Source organism: Thamnophis elegans, chromosome 13 (genome assembly GCF_009769535.1).
Source record: "Thamnophis elegans isolate rThaEle1 chromosome 13, rThaEle1.pri, whole genome shotgun sequence".
Classification (NCBI taxonomy): Eukaryota; Metazoa; Chordata; class Lepidosauria; order Squamata; family Colubridae; genus Thamnophis; species Thamnophis elegans.
Window position 1 is genome coordinate 40,067,500 of NC_045553.1, and position 18,893 is coordinate 40,086,392.

Genomic DNA, 18,893 nt, shown 5'->3' on the forward strand with positions numbered 1-18,893 from the left:
CCTAAAAGAGAGTGGAAATGTCGATGCGTCTTATATACCGAATACGGCCATTTTTGGGCTCCAGAAACCCTGCCCCGCGTGTCCCATTTTTGCCAAAAATGGGACACGCAGAGGGTTTAGGAGGCCTGCAGAGTGCTCCTGGGGGCTGGGAAAGGCAAAAATGGTAAGTATGTGGGGTTTGGGAGGCCAAAAATAGGCCTGTTTTTCACAAAAAAGGGGCACGCAGAGGGTTTGGGAGACCTGCAGAGGGCTCCTGGGGGCTGGGGAGGACAAAAACTTTTTTTTTCTTGTTTTCCTCTTCGAAACCTTGGTGCATCTTACACTCCAGTGCGTCCTATAGTCCAAAAAATACGATACTTGTCTATGTGTCCCAATGTGCTTCTTTTTTCTTCAAGTGGCAATGGGACCTTCTGGTTTTTCTTTGAACACGTATCACTTCCCATCCAAGAAGCTCCTCCTTGGATGAGAAGCGAAACGTCTTCAAAGAACAACCAGTTGTCTCTTGGGAAAAACAAAAACAAAAACTTTGGGACAACCATGAGCTGGATGACTGAGAATCTCCATAAATATTTGTCTATCAGTTTCTCTGCCTTCATTCGTAAAATTAAGTGTAGAATGACAACTTTATTTTACCAAATTAACAATAGAGCAATGTACTGTACATTTTGTATTTTATATATTACATGTATTTTATATATTACATGTATTTTATATATTATATATATTTTAGGTATTACATATATTTATATTGTATTTTATTTTATATGTTACATATGTAATAAGAAAATGTACTGTTATATAAGCCACACGGAAAGCGGTCAGAGGACCTTTCAAAACGCCTTTGGCCAGTTGAAGAAAAGAGAATGGAACGCTGGTTTTCTCGGGGCATGCGCCGAAATAATTACATATTTTTCCTCCCGTTATTTACCTCAAAGGAGAGTTCGTCTGCTGCCTGGGCAATGTATCTCTTGATAACATGAGCAGCTGCAATAGCAGGAACATTAATGGAAGACTCCTCGTGAACTAGGAGGCGATTCCCCTTGTTATCAATCTGCAATGCAAGGTAGAGGGTGAGAAAGCCAAGGACAAGCAGCGTTGAGCAATTAATTTTATTAACAAATTTATAGAGGAGGATTTAGAGTTGTAAAGAAAGGGAGCTTCTGCAGGCACTGTGGTACTAAATAAGCACTGTGCAGTACAACCAACTTCTGCCAAAAGTAGAGCTCTATTTTATAGGGGGTTCCACTACTTCCCTGGAGGGCAGTTCCAGTTAGTAGTTCCAGTGAGTAGGAAGAGGAGAGATCATTTGAGCTGGCCTCTCCTTTCTGGAATACCCCAGGGCTTCATCCTCTCTTTTCTACTTTTTAACTTTTATAAAGTTGGACCATAAGAAAGGCTGAGTGCCAAAGAATGGACGCCTTTGAACTCTGGTGCTGGAGAAGATGCCTGTGAGTCCCTTGGACTGCAAGGCCATCCAACCGGTCAGTCCTAGAGGAGATCAACCCTGCCTGCTCTTTAGAAGGCCAGATCCTGAAAATGAAACTCAAAATACTTTGGCCACCTAATGAGAAGGAAGGACTCCCTGGAGAAGAGCCTAATGCTGGGAAAGATTGAGGGCAAAAGAAGACGGGGACGACAGAGAAGGAGGTGGCTGGATGGAGTCACTGAAGCAGTAGGCGTGAGCTTAAATGGACTCCAGAGGATGGTAGAGGACAGGAAGGCCTGGAGGAACATTGTCCATGGGGTTGTGATGGATTGGACACAACCTCACAACTAACAACAACAATTTTTATCTTAAGCCACTGGGGGAGTCCATAATTAGTTTGCATAACTCTATCATCAATACATTACCCACTGCTATCCTAAACTGTGCAAGAGGTACAATCCGTCATACCTGGAAGCCATCTTTTACATTGGGCCTTCAGGCCTGCCATATCTAATGCTTTGGGAAAATGGGAGGGGGATTATATGGATTATGGGAGATATATAGTCAAAACAACATTCTTTTCTCAGACAGTCAAGGACACCTTGCCCTATAGCTGCGATGGTGTGATTGGTTTGGATGGTCCCTGATTGGGCCATGTGATGGACATGTGGGTGCTGGGCAGGGACTTGAACTTTCATTTGGGTGGGGAAAACCTGGAAGCTTTCAGATTCGGGTTTTCCCAGATGTGTCAATATGGCATCTCTAATAAAATGGAACTTTGAGGAACCTCGAGCCTCGGAGTCTTCTTTCGTTAGGGGTGTTACTTGGAACCCTGACATTATCAACTTCTTGACTTGGTTCTAGCGGCTATGAGGGTTTACACAGGGCAAAACAGCCGAACCCCTCCAAGATGAATTTAGCTGTTCACTACAGTCCCAAAGATGCTTTTTCAAGTGGCGACTGGACTTTCTGGTTTTTCTTTGAAGACATTTCGAGTCTCATCCAAAAAGCTTCTTCAGCTGTGGCTGGATGGTGGGGAAAGGTTGCCTCTTGTTGGCAACTATCATTCCAAGAACAGGTCTGTGTACTGAAGAACATCTTGGACTCATAGCTACTACTGCATGGACAAATGGGAGATCAGGGGTTTGGAAGGAGCAGAATTGTCCCTCCGTGTGCCAGATGCAGCCCTACCTGGAATTTGAAGCACTGGCTAAGTGACTCATGCCCTAGTTACTCCTTACTTAGGCTACTGCAAGGTGTTGTACCATGGACTGTCTTTGAGAGTTTCAGCTGCTCGCTCTCAGCTGCAGACCGAGTGTATCTACCAGCATACACTTGACCAGCACAGTAGTCTATATGGGCCATAATCTCAATAAAGAGGACTTTTTGGTCAGTGCTTTGATACAGGAGGATCTATATTAATTAAGGATAAGGATGTACTCCTGCTTTTATCTTGGGTAGCCTAAGAGCAGAGGGCTCTTACTGGCAATTTCTAATTTAGAAACCTTCCCTACTTCCATTCAATTTGCTGCTGGCAGACTGGTAGGCACAAAGAAAGCATCTGATGAATTGAGGAAAAGGTGAAGTGGGCTCTTGTACCTCCATCCATGTGAGAGCGGGACCGCAATTTATCTTGTTGCCAGCAATGGCTGAGAGTCGGGACAGGTAAGCCATCAGCATCTGGGTAACAAGCTGCAAAGGATGTGGAAATATGCAATAATTCTACTGATGCAGGGCATCCTATATTTTAGGGGATATGGCTAAAGCAATCTCTCTCTGTCTCTCTCTGTTTCTCTCTCTCTTTCTGTCTCTCTCTCTCTGTCTCTCTCTCTCTCTCTCCCTCTCTTTCACCCTCCCTCCCTCTCTCTCTTTCATAGATGGGGTGTCAAACTCGTGTTGTAACGGCATTATCATGTCACATGTCACGACGTTTTTCCCCTTTGCTAAATCAGACATGGGCGTGGCCAGGGCACGACACATCCGTCCCATGAGTTTGACAGTCCTGCTCTATAGCATTCAAAAGCACCAGGCTAGAACCAGGAGACAGTGAGTTCTAGCCCCATCTCAGGCACGGAAACTGGCTGGGTAACTTAGGGCTAGTCACTCTCTTCCAGCCCAACCACTCTTCTCCATGTTTGTTATTGTAGGTAAAATAGGAGAGAAAGGAGTATTGAGTATCTTTGTTGCCTTTATTTATTTGTAAGAAGATAATAAAGGTGGGATATACAGTATTTTTCAGTGTATAAGACGCACTTCCCTCTCTCAAAAGTGGGTGGAAATGTCTGTGCATCTTATACAGCGAATGTTGCTGAAACCCCACCCATCGGCTGGCCCCCACCCTTTGGCCTCTGCCTCCCAGCAATTTGCCTCCTTGCAGCAAACAGCGTAGTCAGCTTCAGCACAGCCTGATTTAACACAAGCAGCTGATTGGTGGTTGGATCTGCCTCCCGGAATACTGCCTATCAGCTGTTCCAGCTGTGAGGATCACCACCACCCATTGCCACTGCTGCCTGTCGCCGCCTCCGCGTGCTCCATTTTCTACCTCCGTGTGTCCCATTTTTTTACCTTCATGCGTCCCATTTTCGGCCTCTGTGTGACCCATTTTTTGCTCTTCCAGGTGGTGGGGGACAGGCAGTGGCGGTGGGGATGCCTGCCGCCTGGAACGGGACCAAAATGGGGCACGCAGAGGCCGGAAACAGGACACACAGAGGGCGGGAATGGGGCGCTGGAAGGCGGCAATGATCCCTACAGCCTGGAACAGCTAATAGGTGGTATTCCGGGAGGCAGGTCCAACTGCCAATCAGCTGCTCGTGCTAAATCAGGCTGTGCTGAAGCTGACCAGGCAGTTTGCGGTTTCCTGCAAGGAGACAAATTGCTGGGAGGTGGAGGCAGATTTTCTTTTTCTTGGTTTTCCTCCCCAAAAGCTAGGTAGGTGCCTCTTACAGTTCAGAGTGTCTCATAGCCCGGAAAATACAGTAAATAAATAATTAAATGAAAACCTCAGCGATATCTGCCTTCCAAAAATATTGTTCCACAACTAGAACTTTTCGGCTAGTAACAAAACGTCCTTATTTTACCTCCGGATTATCTTTCAGGGCATCCGAACGGGGTAGCTCTGAGAGCTGAGAAAAGCGTCTATCATAAATACATAGGTGAAGATGTTTATCGAGCACTCGAAAGTCTTCGTAACTCCTCTTCACAATCCAGTTCTTGCCCTGCAGACAGGAAAAAAAAAACGTACAGTGTCATTTAATTCATTCTTTCATAAATGTGCAAAGACTCTGTGAACCTGATTATTATCATCATTCCACAAGTAATCACATTTTTCACTCAACCAGCCTTTGCTAATCAGTTTCAACCTCCAATTAAAATCCCTTAAGTCATTGTATAATATAGTGCTTTGAAGAAACACAAATATATTAGATGGCAAATTAAGTGTAGTTTTCAAGAACAACCTACCCCTATGCCTGAAGAGAAAAGTTTTCGATCAGGGTGTGCTACCTGTTCTAATATATCCCAGAGAAACACAATCAATACAAAAGCTACGAATGCTGCCAAGAGCAATGGAAAGATACATGCTCGGCATCACAAGACAAGATAGAAAGACCTGGACATGAATTAATCAATCAATCAATCAATCAATCAATCAATCAGAATAGAGCTGGAAGGGACCTTGGAGGTCTTCTAGTCCAACTCCCTGTTCAAGCAGGAGACTCTATACCATTTCAGACAAGTGACTGTCCAGTCTCTTCTTAAAAACCTCCAGTGATGAACCACCTAAAACTTCTGAAGGCCAGCCGTTCTACTGATTAATTGTTCTCACTGTTAGGAAGTTTCTCCTTAATTCCAGGTTGCTTCTCTCCTTGATTAATTGCCATCCATTGTTTCTTGTCTTGCCTTTTGGTGCTTTGGCAAATTGCTTGACTCCCTCTTCTTTGTGGCAGCCCCTTAAATATTGGAATACTGTTATCCTGTCCCCTCTAGTCCTTCTTTTCTCTACACTAGACATATCCAGTTCCTACAACTGTTCTTCATATGTTTTAATCTCCAGGCCGTTAATCATCCCAGTTGCTCTTCTCTGCAGTTTTTCCAAAGTCTCAACATATTTTTTTGTAATGGGGTGAGCAAAACTGGATGCGGTATTTTGGGTGTGGTCAATATTGCACATTATGTGTATTGGTTACTGATAACTGCCAGATCTGAGAACAAACGAAAGTATACAATGCCATCAAGAGAATAAAAGAATTGAAATGGAAACAGCCTGATCACATAGCAAGAACTGATGGCAGGTAGACCAAGGTAGTCATAGAATGGACTTGATAAAAAAACATCCACAAAAAAGACCTAAAAAAAAAAGATGGAGTGATGACATCAGCAAGTATTGTGGGCTCAACTGACAAAGGAAAGCTTAAGGCGGTATTGGTTGGAAACATGCAAAAGAGACCTTCATCCTGAAGTGGATAGACAATGGCGAGGAGGAGGAGGGGAGAGGAGGAGGAGGAGGGGAGAGGAGGAGGGGAGAGGAGGAAGAGGAGGAGGAGGAGGAGAGGAGAGGAGGAGGAGGAGGAGGAGGGGAGAGGAGGAGGAGGAGGAGGAGGAGGGGGGAGGAAATGAGAATATGAGCTGGGCCACCTTAATATGTCAAATTAAATAAATTTCATCACCCGTTTTCAATAGAAAGAAAAATGTAAGCCAGTTAGTTAAAAATAACTTCGAATGCCAAGATTGAAGGTGCCACGAATAATTCAGTAGTTATTCAAACTCAGTGTCAACGAAGCCACAAAGGAACACCAAATAACAGATGACACAGCAAGCACCGTCTTTCTTGGAGTCTCTGAGATCGGAGTTAAAATATTTATGGCAGTTGAAGAAAAGATTCCGCATCTGAAATAGGAGGATTGGCTTGATCAACAATAGTTCCGGAGGGGGGAGGGGGAGATGCAATCTCCAACAGCCGATCTCTCTTGAAAACTCAAATGCTACCATAAAAGGCTTTTGAATTCAAACACTTCCAAATCATATCAAACGGCGTAGACAGCCAAAAAGCAAACAAACAAATCCCGAAAACAATTTACCACCAGCAATAACTATGTACGCGTTTCATTTCATTTCCTTTATTTGTATGCCGCCCTTTTCCCTGGGGGGACTCAGGGCGGCTCACAATTCAAAAAGGGAGGGGGGGGAAAGACAAACAGTATTCCAATATGGAAACAATACAACATATTAAAAGAGAGCACAACAGTCACACAATTCGGGTGGGGTTGGAATCTTAACCCCAGGCCAGCCGGGACAGCCAGATCTTCAAAGCGGCGCGGAAGGATTGGAGGGTGGTGAGGGTCCGAATCTCCACGGGGAGTTCGTTCCAGAGGGTCGGAGCAGCCACCGAGAAGGCTCTCCTCCGGGTAGTTGCCAGTTTGCACTGGCTAGTAGATGGAATTCGGAGGAGGCCTAATCGATGCGATCGTATCAGTCTAGTGGAGGTAATTGGCAGTAGGCGGTCTCTCAAATACCCAGGCCCACTACCATGAAGGGCTTTATAGGTGATAAGTAGCACCTTGAAGCGCACCTGGAGATCGACAGGCAGCCAGTGCAGCTCGCGGAGGATAGGTGTAACGTGGGTGCAGCGAGGTGCACCCACAATCGCTCGCGCGGCCGCATTCTGGACTAGCTGAAGTCGCCGAATGCTCTTCAAGGGCAGCCCCATGTAGAGCACATTGCAGTATTCCAGCCTAGAGGTCACAAGGGCACGAGTGACTGTTGTGAGGGCCTCTCGGTTCAGGTAGGGACGCAACTGGTGTACCAGGTGAACCTGGGCAAATGCCCCCCTGGTCACAGCTGACAAATGATGTTCGAAGGTCAGCTGTGGGTCCAGGAGGACTTCTTAGATAGATGTACTTTACTAATGCATTTATCCTACTCCCAAGTATGGATGCCTTCTTTCCTCGTGTTAATTTTTCAAGCCAATCCTTTGGAAGCACATTCAACTGCAGATAAGTATCTGAATAATATGTTTGCCGAGGGAAACTATGATTAAGAAGCGCAAAAAAAGGAAAAAGAGAACATAAACAGGTAAGTGAAGAATAATAATGGGTTTCTAGCATTCAAAATTGTCCGTGCTCGGCTATTTCTCTTCGATTAAATCTCTTTCTGAATGGCAGGATGAAAAATATACAGCTTAAGACTTTGGCTGTTTGAAAAGAGATTTGCTGCTTTCAACACTTTATTACATTCCAGTCTCTCTTTACTAACTTCTAATTTAAACAATTTGCTATCAGTCACACTTCCATGTAAAACATATAAGTTCAACCGGTCAGGGAGGGAGGGAAGGAGACTGAGATAAGTGCTAGCAATTCTGGTGTAAGAATATTGAGTGCAACACCCAGACATAAATCTGTAGCATGCATCATTTTTTAATGGCACAATATTTGAAATACTGAACAGCCAAATGATGAAAACTGCTAAGGAAATGGATTTGTATCTCTTTTGTAGAAGGGGCTGTGAATCATTGACCAATATAATAAACAGTTTTCTCCCCTCTTGATGACAGCATCTTCAGTTAAGTGTGTTACTTACTGGTTGAATAGCATCTTCCATCTATGTATTCTGAAATTATTTAGAATTCCTCAGTGCCCATAAATTTATTTGACTATGACTGTTTCAGAGTGGTAAGCAGGTTACTCAAGGTTACTCAAAAAAAGATACAGTCATAGAACATTTTTGACTAATAGGTACGTCGCATTGAGAATACTCCAGATAGTATTAATCAGCAAAGTTTTCCTGTTCTTTATAAGCAATTGCATTGGGATGACTTTGTATAGGTAAGAAAAAGTTTTAATCACAATCGCTATTTTCCTCTGGAAAAGCCTGAGACAGGATCTTTTCAAACCTACCATTGAAGACTTTCTCTTTAGTGCTTTAAAAATGTAAGGAACTGATAACTCCATGGATAATGCATTAAAGCCTTTAATTGAGAACTCATCTGGACTGACACCTCTCAGCAGTTCCATAATTTAAATACAGACTCCCCTAGGGGGGGGGGGGGTATTCTCCAGATAACTTAAGCCAAGAATTGTCATACAAAAGACCATGCTAGCATGTCTAGCAATCATGGCTCAAATGCATTCAAAAAGCACCTCTTGGTGAAAATGTGATATAATATCAAATAGTATGAAGTCTTTAGATGGAAATAGGTGGTCACTGTAGGACACGGAGTAGCAGAAACTGGGGGCTGAGTTAAAACAGGAATCAGCCTAGAATCTCTATGTAGCCACAAGTGAAGTCCAACCTCCTTTGAATCCCATTGACCTTTATCTAAATCCAAGCAGGTGCTAACTGTTAGTTAAGAAGATTCCTGTGCATAGGCATGACCTGCAGCGTGACCCGTCAAAACCATGGTCCACAAAAGCGCGATCGACGAAAGCGCGCCTTTGACGTCATCACAGCACGACGAAAAAAATTAAAAATTGAAATAAAAATAAAATTAAAGCAAGCCGATTCACATAAAGGTAAGGGTTAGGTTTAGGGTTAGGGTTAGGTTAAGGGTTAGGGTTAGGTTTAGAGCGTTAGGGTTACGTTTAGCGTTAGATTAAGGGTTAGCATTAGGTTAAGGGTTAGGTTTAGGGTTAGATTTAGGGTTAGGTTAAGGGTTAGGTTTAGGGTTAGGTTTGGGGGGTTAGGGTAAGGTTTTCGCTTTTTTACATTTTTCGATCACAGCGCGATGTTTTCGTCGCGCTGTGATGATGTCAAATGCGCGCTTTCGTTGACCGCGATTTTGTCGTCCGCGGTTTTGTGGTGGAACCGACCTGCAGTAAATTGGTTTAATTAGATCTTCATGTGGACCTGGTCTTTCCTGTCTGACAGTTATAAACTTAACAACATCCATAAAGTGCGTGGCATTTTTTTCCCCCCAATCACAGCCAGTTAACTCCTCGTGAACATTTAAGGAACAACTTATGAACTTATGAAGATGGACCTCCTTTAAAGACTTGAAAGGAAGAAGCTTCATACAAAACAACCGTCTTGGAGACTGTGGCTTATTTATATCTGATGTCACATTGATGGGAGAATAAAACTGGAAACTGATTTTGAGTTCACCTACAGCTACTATTAAGAAGAAAGCAAGAGTGAGCCACTTCTGTCCTGACCCAAAAGCAACAACCTGAGCAAATCCGTGCAGTTATTAGGAGTCCAGGAAGGAAGACTTTGCTTCTACTTTCACACCTGCCGTATAATGTTTTGGGGGTATTCAGTTAGGTATAACCTTTCTCTCCGATTCACAGTAAAACAGCACCTTGCTTCACAATAAACAGGAAGAACAGCCAAGATACATCACTCACTGAAACTGTAATTGCTGTCCTTTTGTCCAGTCTCTCAAAAGAACTGCCTGACATCTCTTCAGGCTTAAAGGGAGAGAAAAAAACCAAGCTGGGACAAATGGCTGCAATTACCAAAGCTAAAACATTGCTCAGTGTGCTGAAAACAAGGAAAGTAGAATCTAACAAGCAGGCCTGACCTGAGGTTTTAGCTCAGCTAAAAAATAAAATAAAATAAAAAATCAGAAAGGCTTTTCAATGTCCAGGCACTGCAAAGAAGGTTTAAAAGACATGAGAGAGAAACAACGGATGTGCTAGAGCAGTGTTTCTCAACCTTGGCAACTTGAAGATGTCCGGACTTCAACTCCCAGAATTCCCCAGCCAGCGAATGCTGGCTGGGGAATTCTGGGAGTTGAAGTCCGGACATCTTCAAGTTGCCAAGGTTGAGAAACACTGTGCTAGAGGTGTTTTGTCCTGTTTTTGTACGCTGCAGATTCATCTCTTGAGAAAAGAGGTGTGCCATATCGGGACAAACAGGAGAAATAACCAACATGGTGAAATTGGTTATCTAATGAATTCATTCATTAGATTAATAATAATTAAGAATGAGGCCTTTGAACTCTGGTGCTGGAGAAGACGCCTGAGAGTCCCTCGGACTGCAAGGCCATCAAAGCGGTCAGTCGAGAGGAGATCAACCCTGATTGCCCTTTAGAAGGCCAGATCCTGAAAGTGAAATTCAAATACTTTGGCCACCTAATGAGAAGGAAGGACTCACGGGAGAAGAGCCTAATGCTGGGAAAGATGGAGGGCAAAAGAAGAATGGGACGACAGAGAAAGTGGTGGCTGGATGGAGTCACCGAAGCAGTTGGCGTGAGCTTAAATGGACTCCAGAGGATGGTAGAGGGCAGGAAGGCCTGGAGGAACATTGTCCATAGGATCACGATGTGTCGGACATGACTTTGCAACTAACAACACTGAATTAATCCAAAATTTACCTCTTTGCTATTTAATTCCTATTCTCACCCAGCAAACTATATTTCCCAGTTTTCAGTATACAATTACATACCTTACCATTTTCCAATCCAATTTAATTTCCCCAATGCAAAGTCTGAACATTGCTTTTTATCGTTTCTTGGGGTGATGGGGTGGTGATTGAAGAGGATGCGGAGATGATGAATAAAAAACTTCTCACCAGTTTATCCCAGCTAAGGGCCGTTGTGATAGAATGATATTGAAGGGGAATAGTAATAATGGCGCTGTTATTAGGGTCTGTAGAATATCTGGCAAATATCAAAAAGTGTGATCCTTGCCATTTGGACGCTTATCAATCTGCAATCTATGGGCATAGAACTTATCCCACAATGGAGCTGTAAAGAGCTGTAAAACTGACACCTTTGATATGTCCCCCTTCTGCCTAAGAATGTATCTCACCTTTGATCTGTGCCATTCACAAGAGGGGGCCAAATGGCCAATCCTGGGAACAGAGGAAAGAGATAATGCTGATAAGTCTAGTGAGGAGTATTGTAAAGCCAGGAGGTTATTCTATGATGTCTCTAACTGTATAAAAAGGAGCTACATCCTTGGGTATGTTGTGAACAACTGACCATCATGTCTTTAAAGATTAAACACTGATTGTTATTCAAGCCTCCGTTTAAGTCTCATGCTTGGCTCGTTGTGGCTTGGATGCATTCTCAAACATCTATGGGTCTCAGAGCCGAGGTAGCGCAGTGGTTAGAGTGCAGTACTGCAGCCACTTCAGCTGACTGCTAGCTGCAGTTTGGCGGTTCAAATCTCACCGGCTCAGGGTTGACTCAGCCTTCCATCCTTCCGAGGTGGTTAAAATGAGGACCCAGACTGTGGGGGCGATATGCTGACTCTGTAAACCGCTTAGAGAGGGCTGAAAGCCCTATGAAGCGGTATATAAGTCTAACTGCTATTGCTAATGTATTCTCAAACCTTACAAGATGACACACAGGAAGAACAGGAAACGGGGTAGAATTTCTCACTCGTACCTAATCTTAGGCGGTTGAGTGGGAAACCAGCATTGCCTTGTTAGTCAAAAAGTCCTCCTCATTTTTGTTTCAAGCAACTGATAACTTAGAAATAGCATGTTAACATGAAGAAAGAAAAAAGAGAGAGGTAAACTCGTTACGAAATCTCTCCTCGCCCTCCAGAAGAAAGATGTTTCTGGATCACAGATATTTAGTGGGACTAAAAGTGAGAGAATTTCAAGTAGGCCATATTAAAAGGTAGAGTGTATGAAAGCAGTGATGGGTGTTTTTTTTTTAAAGTCTACTTATCTGCTACAAAGTTGATAAATTGAAGTACATTGAGTGAGCTACTCAGTGAAGGGAAAGAAACAAATTTTCCAGTCCAGAAGTTTCAAACGGGCTCTTGCTAGAATGACTCATTTCTTTGGCTTTCTACAATGCTCCTCTTATTCACAACAAATTGCTTCTAAGCAGCCGAGGCCTTTGAAAAGTACATGGCCAGATGCCAAACTAATAAGCTAATTTCTGGATCCAATTTAACCAATGACCGTCTTCCATGGGCACATTTGGTTTTTCAGATTTTATAAATAGTGGTAACAAGCCCAAGACTTTTCTTTATGTTCAATAGCCATGTTGATTCCCTCTTTGTGAAAGCCACCGTGGCCTTCTCTGCCCTCCTGTAGATTACTGTTTCGAAAGCAGCACAGACGTTGACTGGGGAATGTCAACAATTTGTTTCTATTAGGAGCAACAACATTTGTTCACGACCAGACGACACACGAGCCCTTAGCAAGGGGGCCTTGAACACGCACAGATTTTCCCTCCTTAAAAGAGGAGGTGTGCTGCAACCAATCAAATTTGATAGGTGCTTGGAAAGGTGTACCTGGGGAATAATAGGTTGGCCACAAGTGAAGCCAATCAATCAGAATAGCGCTGGAAAGGACCTTGGAGGTCTTCTAGTCCAACTCCTTGTTCAAGGAGGAGCCCTTATACCATTTCAGACAAGCGGCTGTCCAGTTTCTTCTTAAAAACCTCCACTGATGAACCACCTAACATTTCTGAAGGCCAGCCGTTCTACTGATTAATTGTTCTCGCTGTTAAGAAGTTTCTCCTTAATTCCAGGCTGCTTCCCTCCTTGATCAATTTCCATCCATTGTTTCTTGTCTTGCCTTTTGGTGCTTTGGAAAATATGTTGAGCCCCCTTTTGTGGCAGCCCCTTAAATATTGGAAGACTACCATCATGTCCCCCCTGGTCCTTCTTTTCTCTAGACTAGCCATATCCAGCAACTCCTGCAACTGTTCTACTGACCCCTCGCATCCTGGGCATAAATTGTTTCAAAGTCTATCCTCAAAACCATGCTATAGGGCACTGCACACCAGAACAACTAGACACAAGGGCTGTTTCTCCCCGAATGTCATCACTCTGCTAAACAACTTATTCCCACAACACTGTCAAACTATTTACTAAGACTGTATTAAAGATACATGCAACATGATTATAGTCGTAAGTGGAAAGAGATAGGTACTGAGAAAGAGATAGGTACTAGGAAGGAAGAGAAGAATAATAGCTTCTCTTCCTTCCTAGTGCCTATCTCTTTCCACTTATGACTATTACCATGTTGCTTGTATCTTTTAAATGTATATTGTTTTGTTTCCTAGTATAATTTGATTGCTTATTAGTAACCTATGACTATCACTAAGTGTTGTATCTTATGATTCTTGATGAATGTATTCTATTTTATTTTTCTTTATGAACACTGAGACTATATGCACCAAAGACAAATTCCTTGTGTCACACTTGGCCAATAAAGAATTATATTCTATTCATATGTTTTAACCTCCAGGTCCTAGTTGCTCTTCTGTGCACCTTTTTCCAAAGTCTCAACATATATTTATGTAATGTGGTGACCAAAACTGGATGCAGTATTCCGGGTGTGGTCAATACTGCATATTATGTGTATTGCTAACTGATAACTGCCAGGACTGTAAATAACAAGAACACAAATAAAATTCAAGACTAATGAAGGACACCACGATTAATCAGCTAAAACGGTTAAAACCATCTTTCTGTTAAAATCGGGAGAACTTTAAACAGTCCTCTCTAGAAAGTTTAAAAAAAAAAAAACAGAGAAAATTTCGTAGCAATAAAAGTGTTAAGAGAATGAGATGGACTAGAAAAAAACACCTGTCAGACTCTGGCAGATGAAAAAGAAGGTGAAAGAATATTCTGTAATTGGAAATACATTTCAGAAGACCTGTTATGATTAACCACTAGGTATATCTCAGGGCCTGAGCTTCAGGGAAATGCAGAATTTTGTAGCTGAAATTCACAATCTAGCACAAATTCTCGAGTTCTCGGCCCTGTAGTACAAAAGATTAAAATTCGTAAACCTCTAAAGCTGTTTTCTGCTTCCAGCGTGAACTGTGCAAAACATACATTTTTAAGGTTGCAATTAAGGTCCTTTGAGGTTTCAGCTTCATTTTATCATAAAACCCAACTTCCCCCCGCCCCCTCTCAAAGTGATGACTTTGTTGTTCTTTCTGAATAAGGGAGCCATGCCTAACTACAGTTATTCCTCAACTTACGACCACAGTTTGGGGCCAGCATTTCTGTTGTTAAACAAGGTGATTGTTAAGTGGGTCACGCCCAATTTTACATTTTTTTTTCTCGCCACGGTTGTAAAGTGAATCACTGTGATTGTTAAGTGAATCATATGGGTGTTAAACGAATCCGGCTTCCACTGTTGACTTTGTCAGAAGCCAGCTGGGAAGGTCATCAGTGGTAATCACGTATTCAACACGTACAGTGCCAAGTTATTAATATGTTAGCATGGGTGGCAGAAACATTTTGAGTAAAGCCTGATCCATCATTTCCTGGATACTCCTTAATGTAATTACATTTCTCATTGTATCCAACTGTTGGAAGACATATCCATCTGGATCAGTTCCAAGTGGGGAGAAAGACATTGGAAACATGGAAGCTGATTGCAAAGAGGGCCCATGTACTGATGAAGCAGAAGCACATGCGTGGTTCTGGGCAGCTGACAAAATGGAGTTGAGAGTGAGCGGCCTATATACCTTCCATCCAAGGTGCCAAGGTGGCGCAGTGGTTAAATGCAGCACTGCAGGCTACTGCTAGATCAGCAGTTCAGCGGTTCAAATCTCACCGGCTCAGGGTTGACTCAGCCTTCCATCCTTCCGAGGTGGGTAAAATGAGGACCCAGATTGTTGGGGGCAATATGCTGACTCTCTGTAAACCGCTTAGAGAGGCCTGAAAGGCCTATGAAGCGGTATATAAGTCTACTGCTATTGCTATTGCTATTACCTTCTCTTGGGCTTTGCACTTGAGCTTCCTGTTCCTGTGGCAAGAGCATGTATTCTATTGGTTGCTGTCAGACTCACAGGGGGCTACACAGAGATCACAGCTGAGTTTGTTTGTGTGAAGCTGGGAAGGTGATGATGTAATGAAGTGGCTTGTGTTCTGAAAGGGTCCTATTGTGGCTTAATGACTTTGTCCTGATTTGGATCTTGAGTGAGGGCTAATCCCATCACCCTGAGGTCTTTTGTCTTGTAGATAGGATGGCCCAGTCTTTCTCAATGGCCACCAAATTTCTGCTGGGGGCAGGGAGCTGGGGCCGAGTTTCTGTCTCCCATAAGATTTCCATTTCTCTTTTAGGGGAAATATAATATTCCTGCCTTTTTAATATTTTCTAATATATTTCATTCTTCTGGGAGAGTGTGGCTGCCCACATAACAAAAATAAGTAAGTGATTCCAGGATAAATGGATCCAATTTAGTAGTTACTCAGGTGTTTCCTGAAGCCCAATATCATCTTCACTATTATAAACAGTGGGAAAACGTGGGAGGAAAAAGAACCAGCCAAGTTATCATTCAGCTCGTGCATTTTCATAAAATCAAGGGAAGAAGGGTCATATTATTTACCTGACAAGATATTTGTACCAGGTAGACAAGCTCCTTGGACTCACAGCCATTCCTTGTTACTTCATTCTGTTCCTCGGGGAGTGAAAGCTATTGGGGGGTGGGGGGGGAGAGAAAAAGATACAGAGGGACTTGGTCAATTAACAAAGATAAGCCAAACATATAAAAAGTAGAACATTTAAATCCAATTGCTTCAAAACGCATTTTTCTATCAAAGAAACAACTATTATAATGTGGACTGGGTGTTTTGGTTTTGTCTCTATAGCTTAGAAACATGCTATACTCTGGTATCAATCCAATAACGTGCATCTTGTAACATCGAACTTCTTAAAAAGCCAATACTGTTCAAGTAAGTTTTAGAACTTAAAATTCCTAGTCAGGGGAAGTTTTTAGTACTAGGTTCGTAGAAACAGTTCCATGATCCATCACTACTTAAAGCAATCTTCTATCTAGACACCTTAATCATCTTTAAAGATTAAATAATAAAACATTTTCCAGATGCCAATATACAGTACTGCAGGCCCAATTGGCAAAGGAAAGCTCAGAACTACATAGGTTGGAAACTTGTGGAAGAGGCATTCATCCTGCAGTGGACAAGCAATGGCTAAAATGATGGTGATGGCTGCTCATTAAAGAAATATTAACTGAAGTCGGTTGCTCTCGCTGATCTTGGTTTTGTAAAGTTGGGGAGAAGCAGTGATCTACTGCATAAATATTGTCAGCTTTGAACTGAACCTGGCCTCAGCCATCAGTAACCAAGTTAGCCAATTATGGTACTAAATCAAGATGGTGGTTAAGCGGATCCTTGGTGTGATCATACCCAATTTTACAATCTCTTCCCCGACAGTTGCTAAGCGAATGCCACGATCAGTAAGCAAAACCATTGTTCACAATGAGAGTTTGCAGCAAAAACAGGCAGTTAAATGCCCCGTTTTTGGCAAAATCAAAAAATCAAAAAAATATTAAAACACAATCATGTTACCGTGGGTTGCCATAAACGGCTGTAAATGGGGACCGGTTACCAAGCACCCAAAGTGTCTGTATGTGTGAGAGAGGGTGGGGGGAGAGAGAGTGGGGAGAGAGAGGAGGGAAAGAGCCCCTCCCCCTAGAGAGGGAGAGAAGGAGAAAGTGAGAAGGAGAGAGGGAGGGAGGGAGGAGGGAGAGAGTACTAGCTAGCTTTGAATCTGGATTATAAGAAGCGAAGGGGAGGTCTGTGGTAATGTCAAACAGTCTCTAAGCAACTGGTCATAAGTCAAGGACTACCTGTATTCATGCACATCGTGCATTATCCAAGTTGCCGTCAACATTACATGCAAGCTGGAGAGAAACTGAGGATCACAGGAAGCTGCTTTTTATCAAGTCAAATCGCATGTCCTTCTACGCAGGCGCCAATTTCAACTAAGGCTTGTTAATCTTTCTATATGTAGCAACACTTCACTATCAAGCATCCCAATTTTACTGACCGGGACTGATGGAGTTAACACTCAGCAACATCTGAGGAACTGCAAACCCTAATTTATGCAAAAACTGGCTGGATAGCCGCCCGCTCCTCTCTTATCTGGATCTGTTAAGAGGCTGAATTGCCTTATCTTTCACATGCAAAGCATGTGCTTTAACTAAATCAGAGAGCTGAAGAGCTCTTCCCTGATTTAAAGTTTCCTTTCCCAGATAAGGTCAAGCTCTAGTTGATGACTGGATCCAAACCCACAGCCTGTCAACAGGCTATTATTGTTGTTAACATAGCAAATAAACGCTGATCTGTCCTAACTAGGGAGGACATTATGCAAGACCAAGGCGTGAATGGATGTCCAGCCAGCCATGGATGATTGGGCGCAATGTGTCAAAAAGATTACTGAGATACCAACGGGATTTCGTTACTATGAAGCTGGCCCTAATTTTACGATGTCTCCCTACATTAAAAACAGCCATCTTCTTTGACTGCTTCCTTGTACAAATCCTCCTGGGATTACTTTACTGCAGAGGAAGGACAGTAAAATGTTTAATGCTTTTCAACATTAAAAAAAAAAAGGCAAAAATTCTGACACATCTACAGCGGAGCAAAGCTGTTACTTCTCTCTCCAGGAGAAATGTGGTAATAATCCACGTAGAGGAAACTCCTCTTGGGGAGGGAGGAAAGAATATATATATTTTTAAAAACCCAACATATTTCCTACAAGCAATTTGGAGGGACCAGAAATTTATTAACAGCCCAGGAAAGACTTGTGTAATTTTTGCGGAACTGGCAGCTCAGCTCCAGCCGAAAGACAAGAGCTACACTTACTTAAGAGAAACAAATTCCACGCATATTTCTTTCTATACTGCAGAAATTTAGAGACACACTACCAGGGGTGGGTTCCTGCCAGTTCTAACCTCTTCTATAGAAGAGGTTCCACAAATCTACAGTGCCGTTTAGAACCGGTTCCAGCTCCCGCCCCCCGCCCGTCCACACATCAAGATGAGGAGTGAGAGGAGGAATTCTGGGAGTTGAAGTCCACAAATCTTAAAGCTGTCAAGTTTGAACACCCCTGGGTTTTTTTCCCCTAAAGGGTAAGGGGTGCAAGGGTCTTGTAACTTGACAGCTTTAAGACTTGCGTGCTTCAAATGGCAGAGTTTCTGAGCCAACATTTTGGTTGCTAAGCAAGAATGTTGTTAAGTGAGTTTCATCACATTTTACAAGTTGACCACATCCACCCAGTCACATGACTGGCACTCCCACTCGGTCACGTGGCCATGTGATTCCCACCCAGTCACATGGCTGGCAAGCCACTCCCACAAAGCAGGCCACACCTACAGAATAAGTTCTAAAAAAATTTGAAACCCACCACTGTTCACTACCCATCGCAATACAAAGTCACTGACAGTAGAATAGCTAGTAGATTGAAGTGGAGTTTTACAACAGAAATCTTTCTGGCAAAGCATTACAAGGTTCTAATTACACAATGGATACCTGAAAATTAGGGTAGAACAATGTTTTAAAATAATTTCTCATTACTGTGTTGTTCCACGGTGCATTTTTACAAAAGGTCTAAGCCTCTTAAGTAAATGATTGTCTAAAGCAGTAATACCTGGGCATATACCTCTATATCTGCCACCCTCCCTTTACCATCTTTCTTATTTGCCACTCTTTAAATGCCATTATGTGGTGGCTCAGTAGCTAAGAGGCTGAGCTTGTCGATCGGAACAGTCGGCAGTTCAGCGGTTTGAATCCCTAGTGCTGCGTAATGG

The 18,893-nt window shown here is 42.9% G+C and overlaps 1 protein-coding gene across 1 annotated transcript in view; it reads right to left on the reverse strand.

The window, feature by feature from the left end:
- The window catches only part of ARHGAP32 (Rho GTPase activating protein 32), a 169,323-nt gene that overhangs the window by 61,045 nt on the left and 89,385 nt on the right, over nt 1–18,893 (reverse strand). The window contains 4 exon segments of the mRNA XM_032229513.1: nt 929–1,051; nt 3,026–3,118; nt 4,504–4,641; nt 15,672–15,758. Of these exon segments, the coding sequence (XP_032085404.1) occupies nt 929–1,051; nt 3,026–3,118; nt 4,504–4,641; nt 15,672–15,758 (441 nt within the window).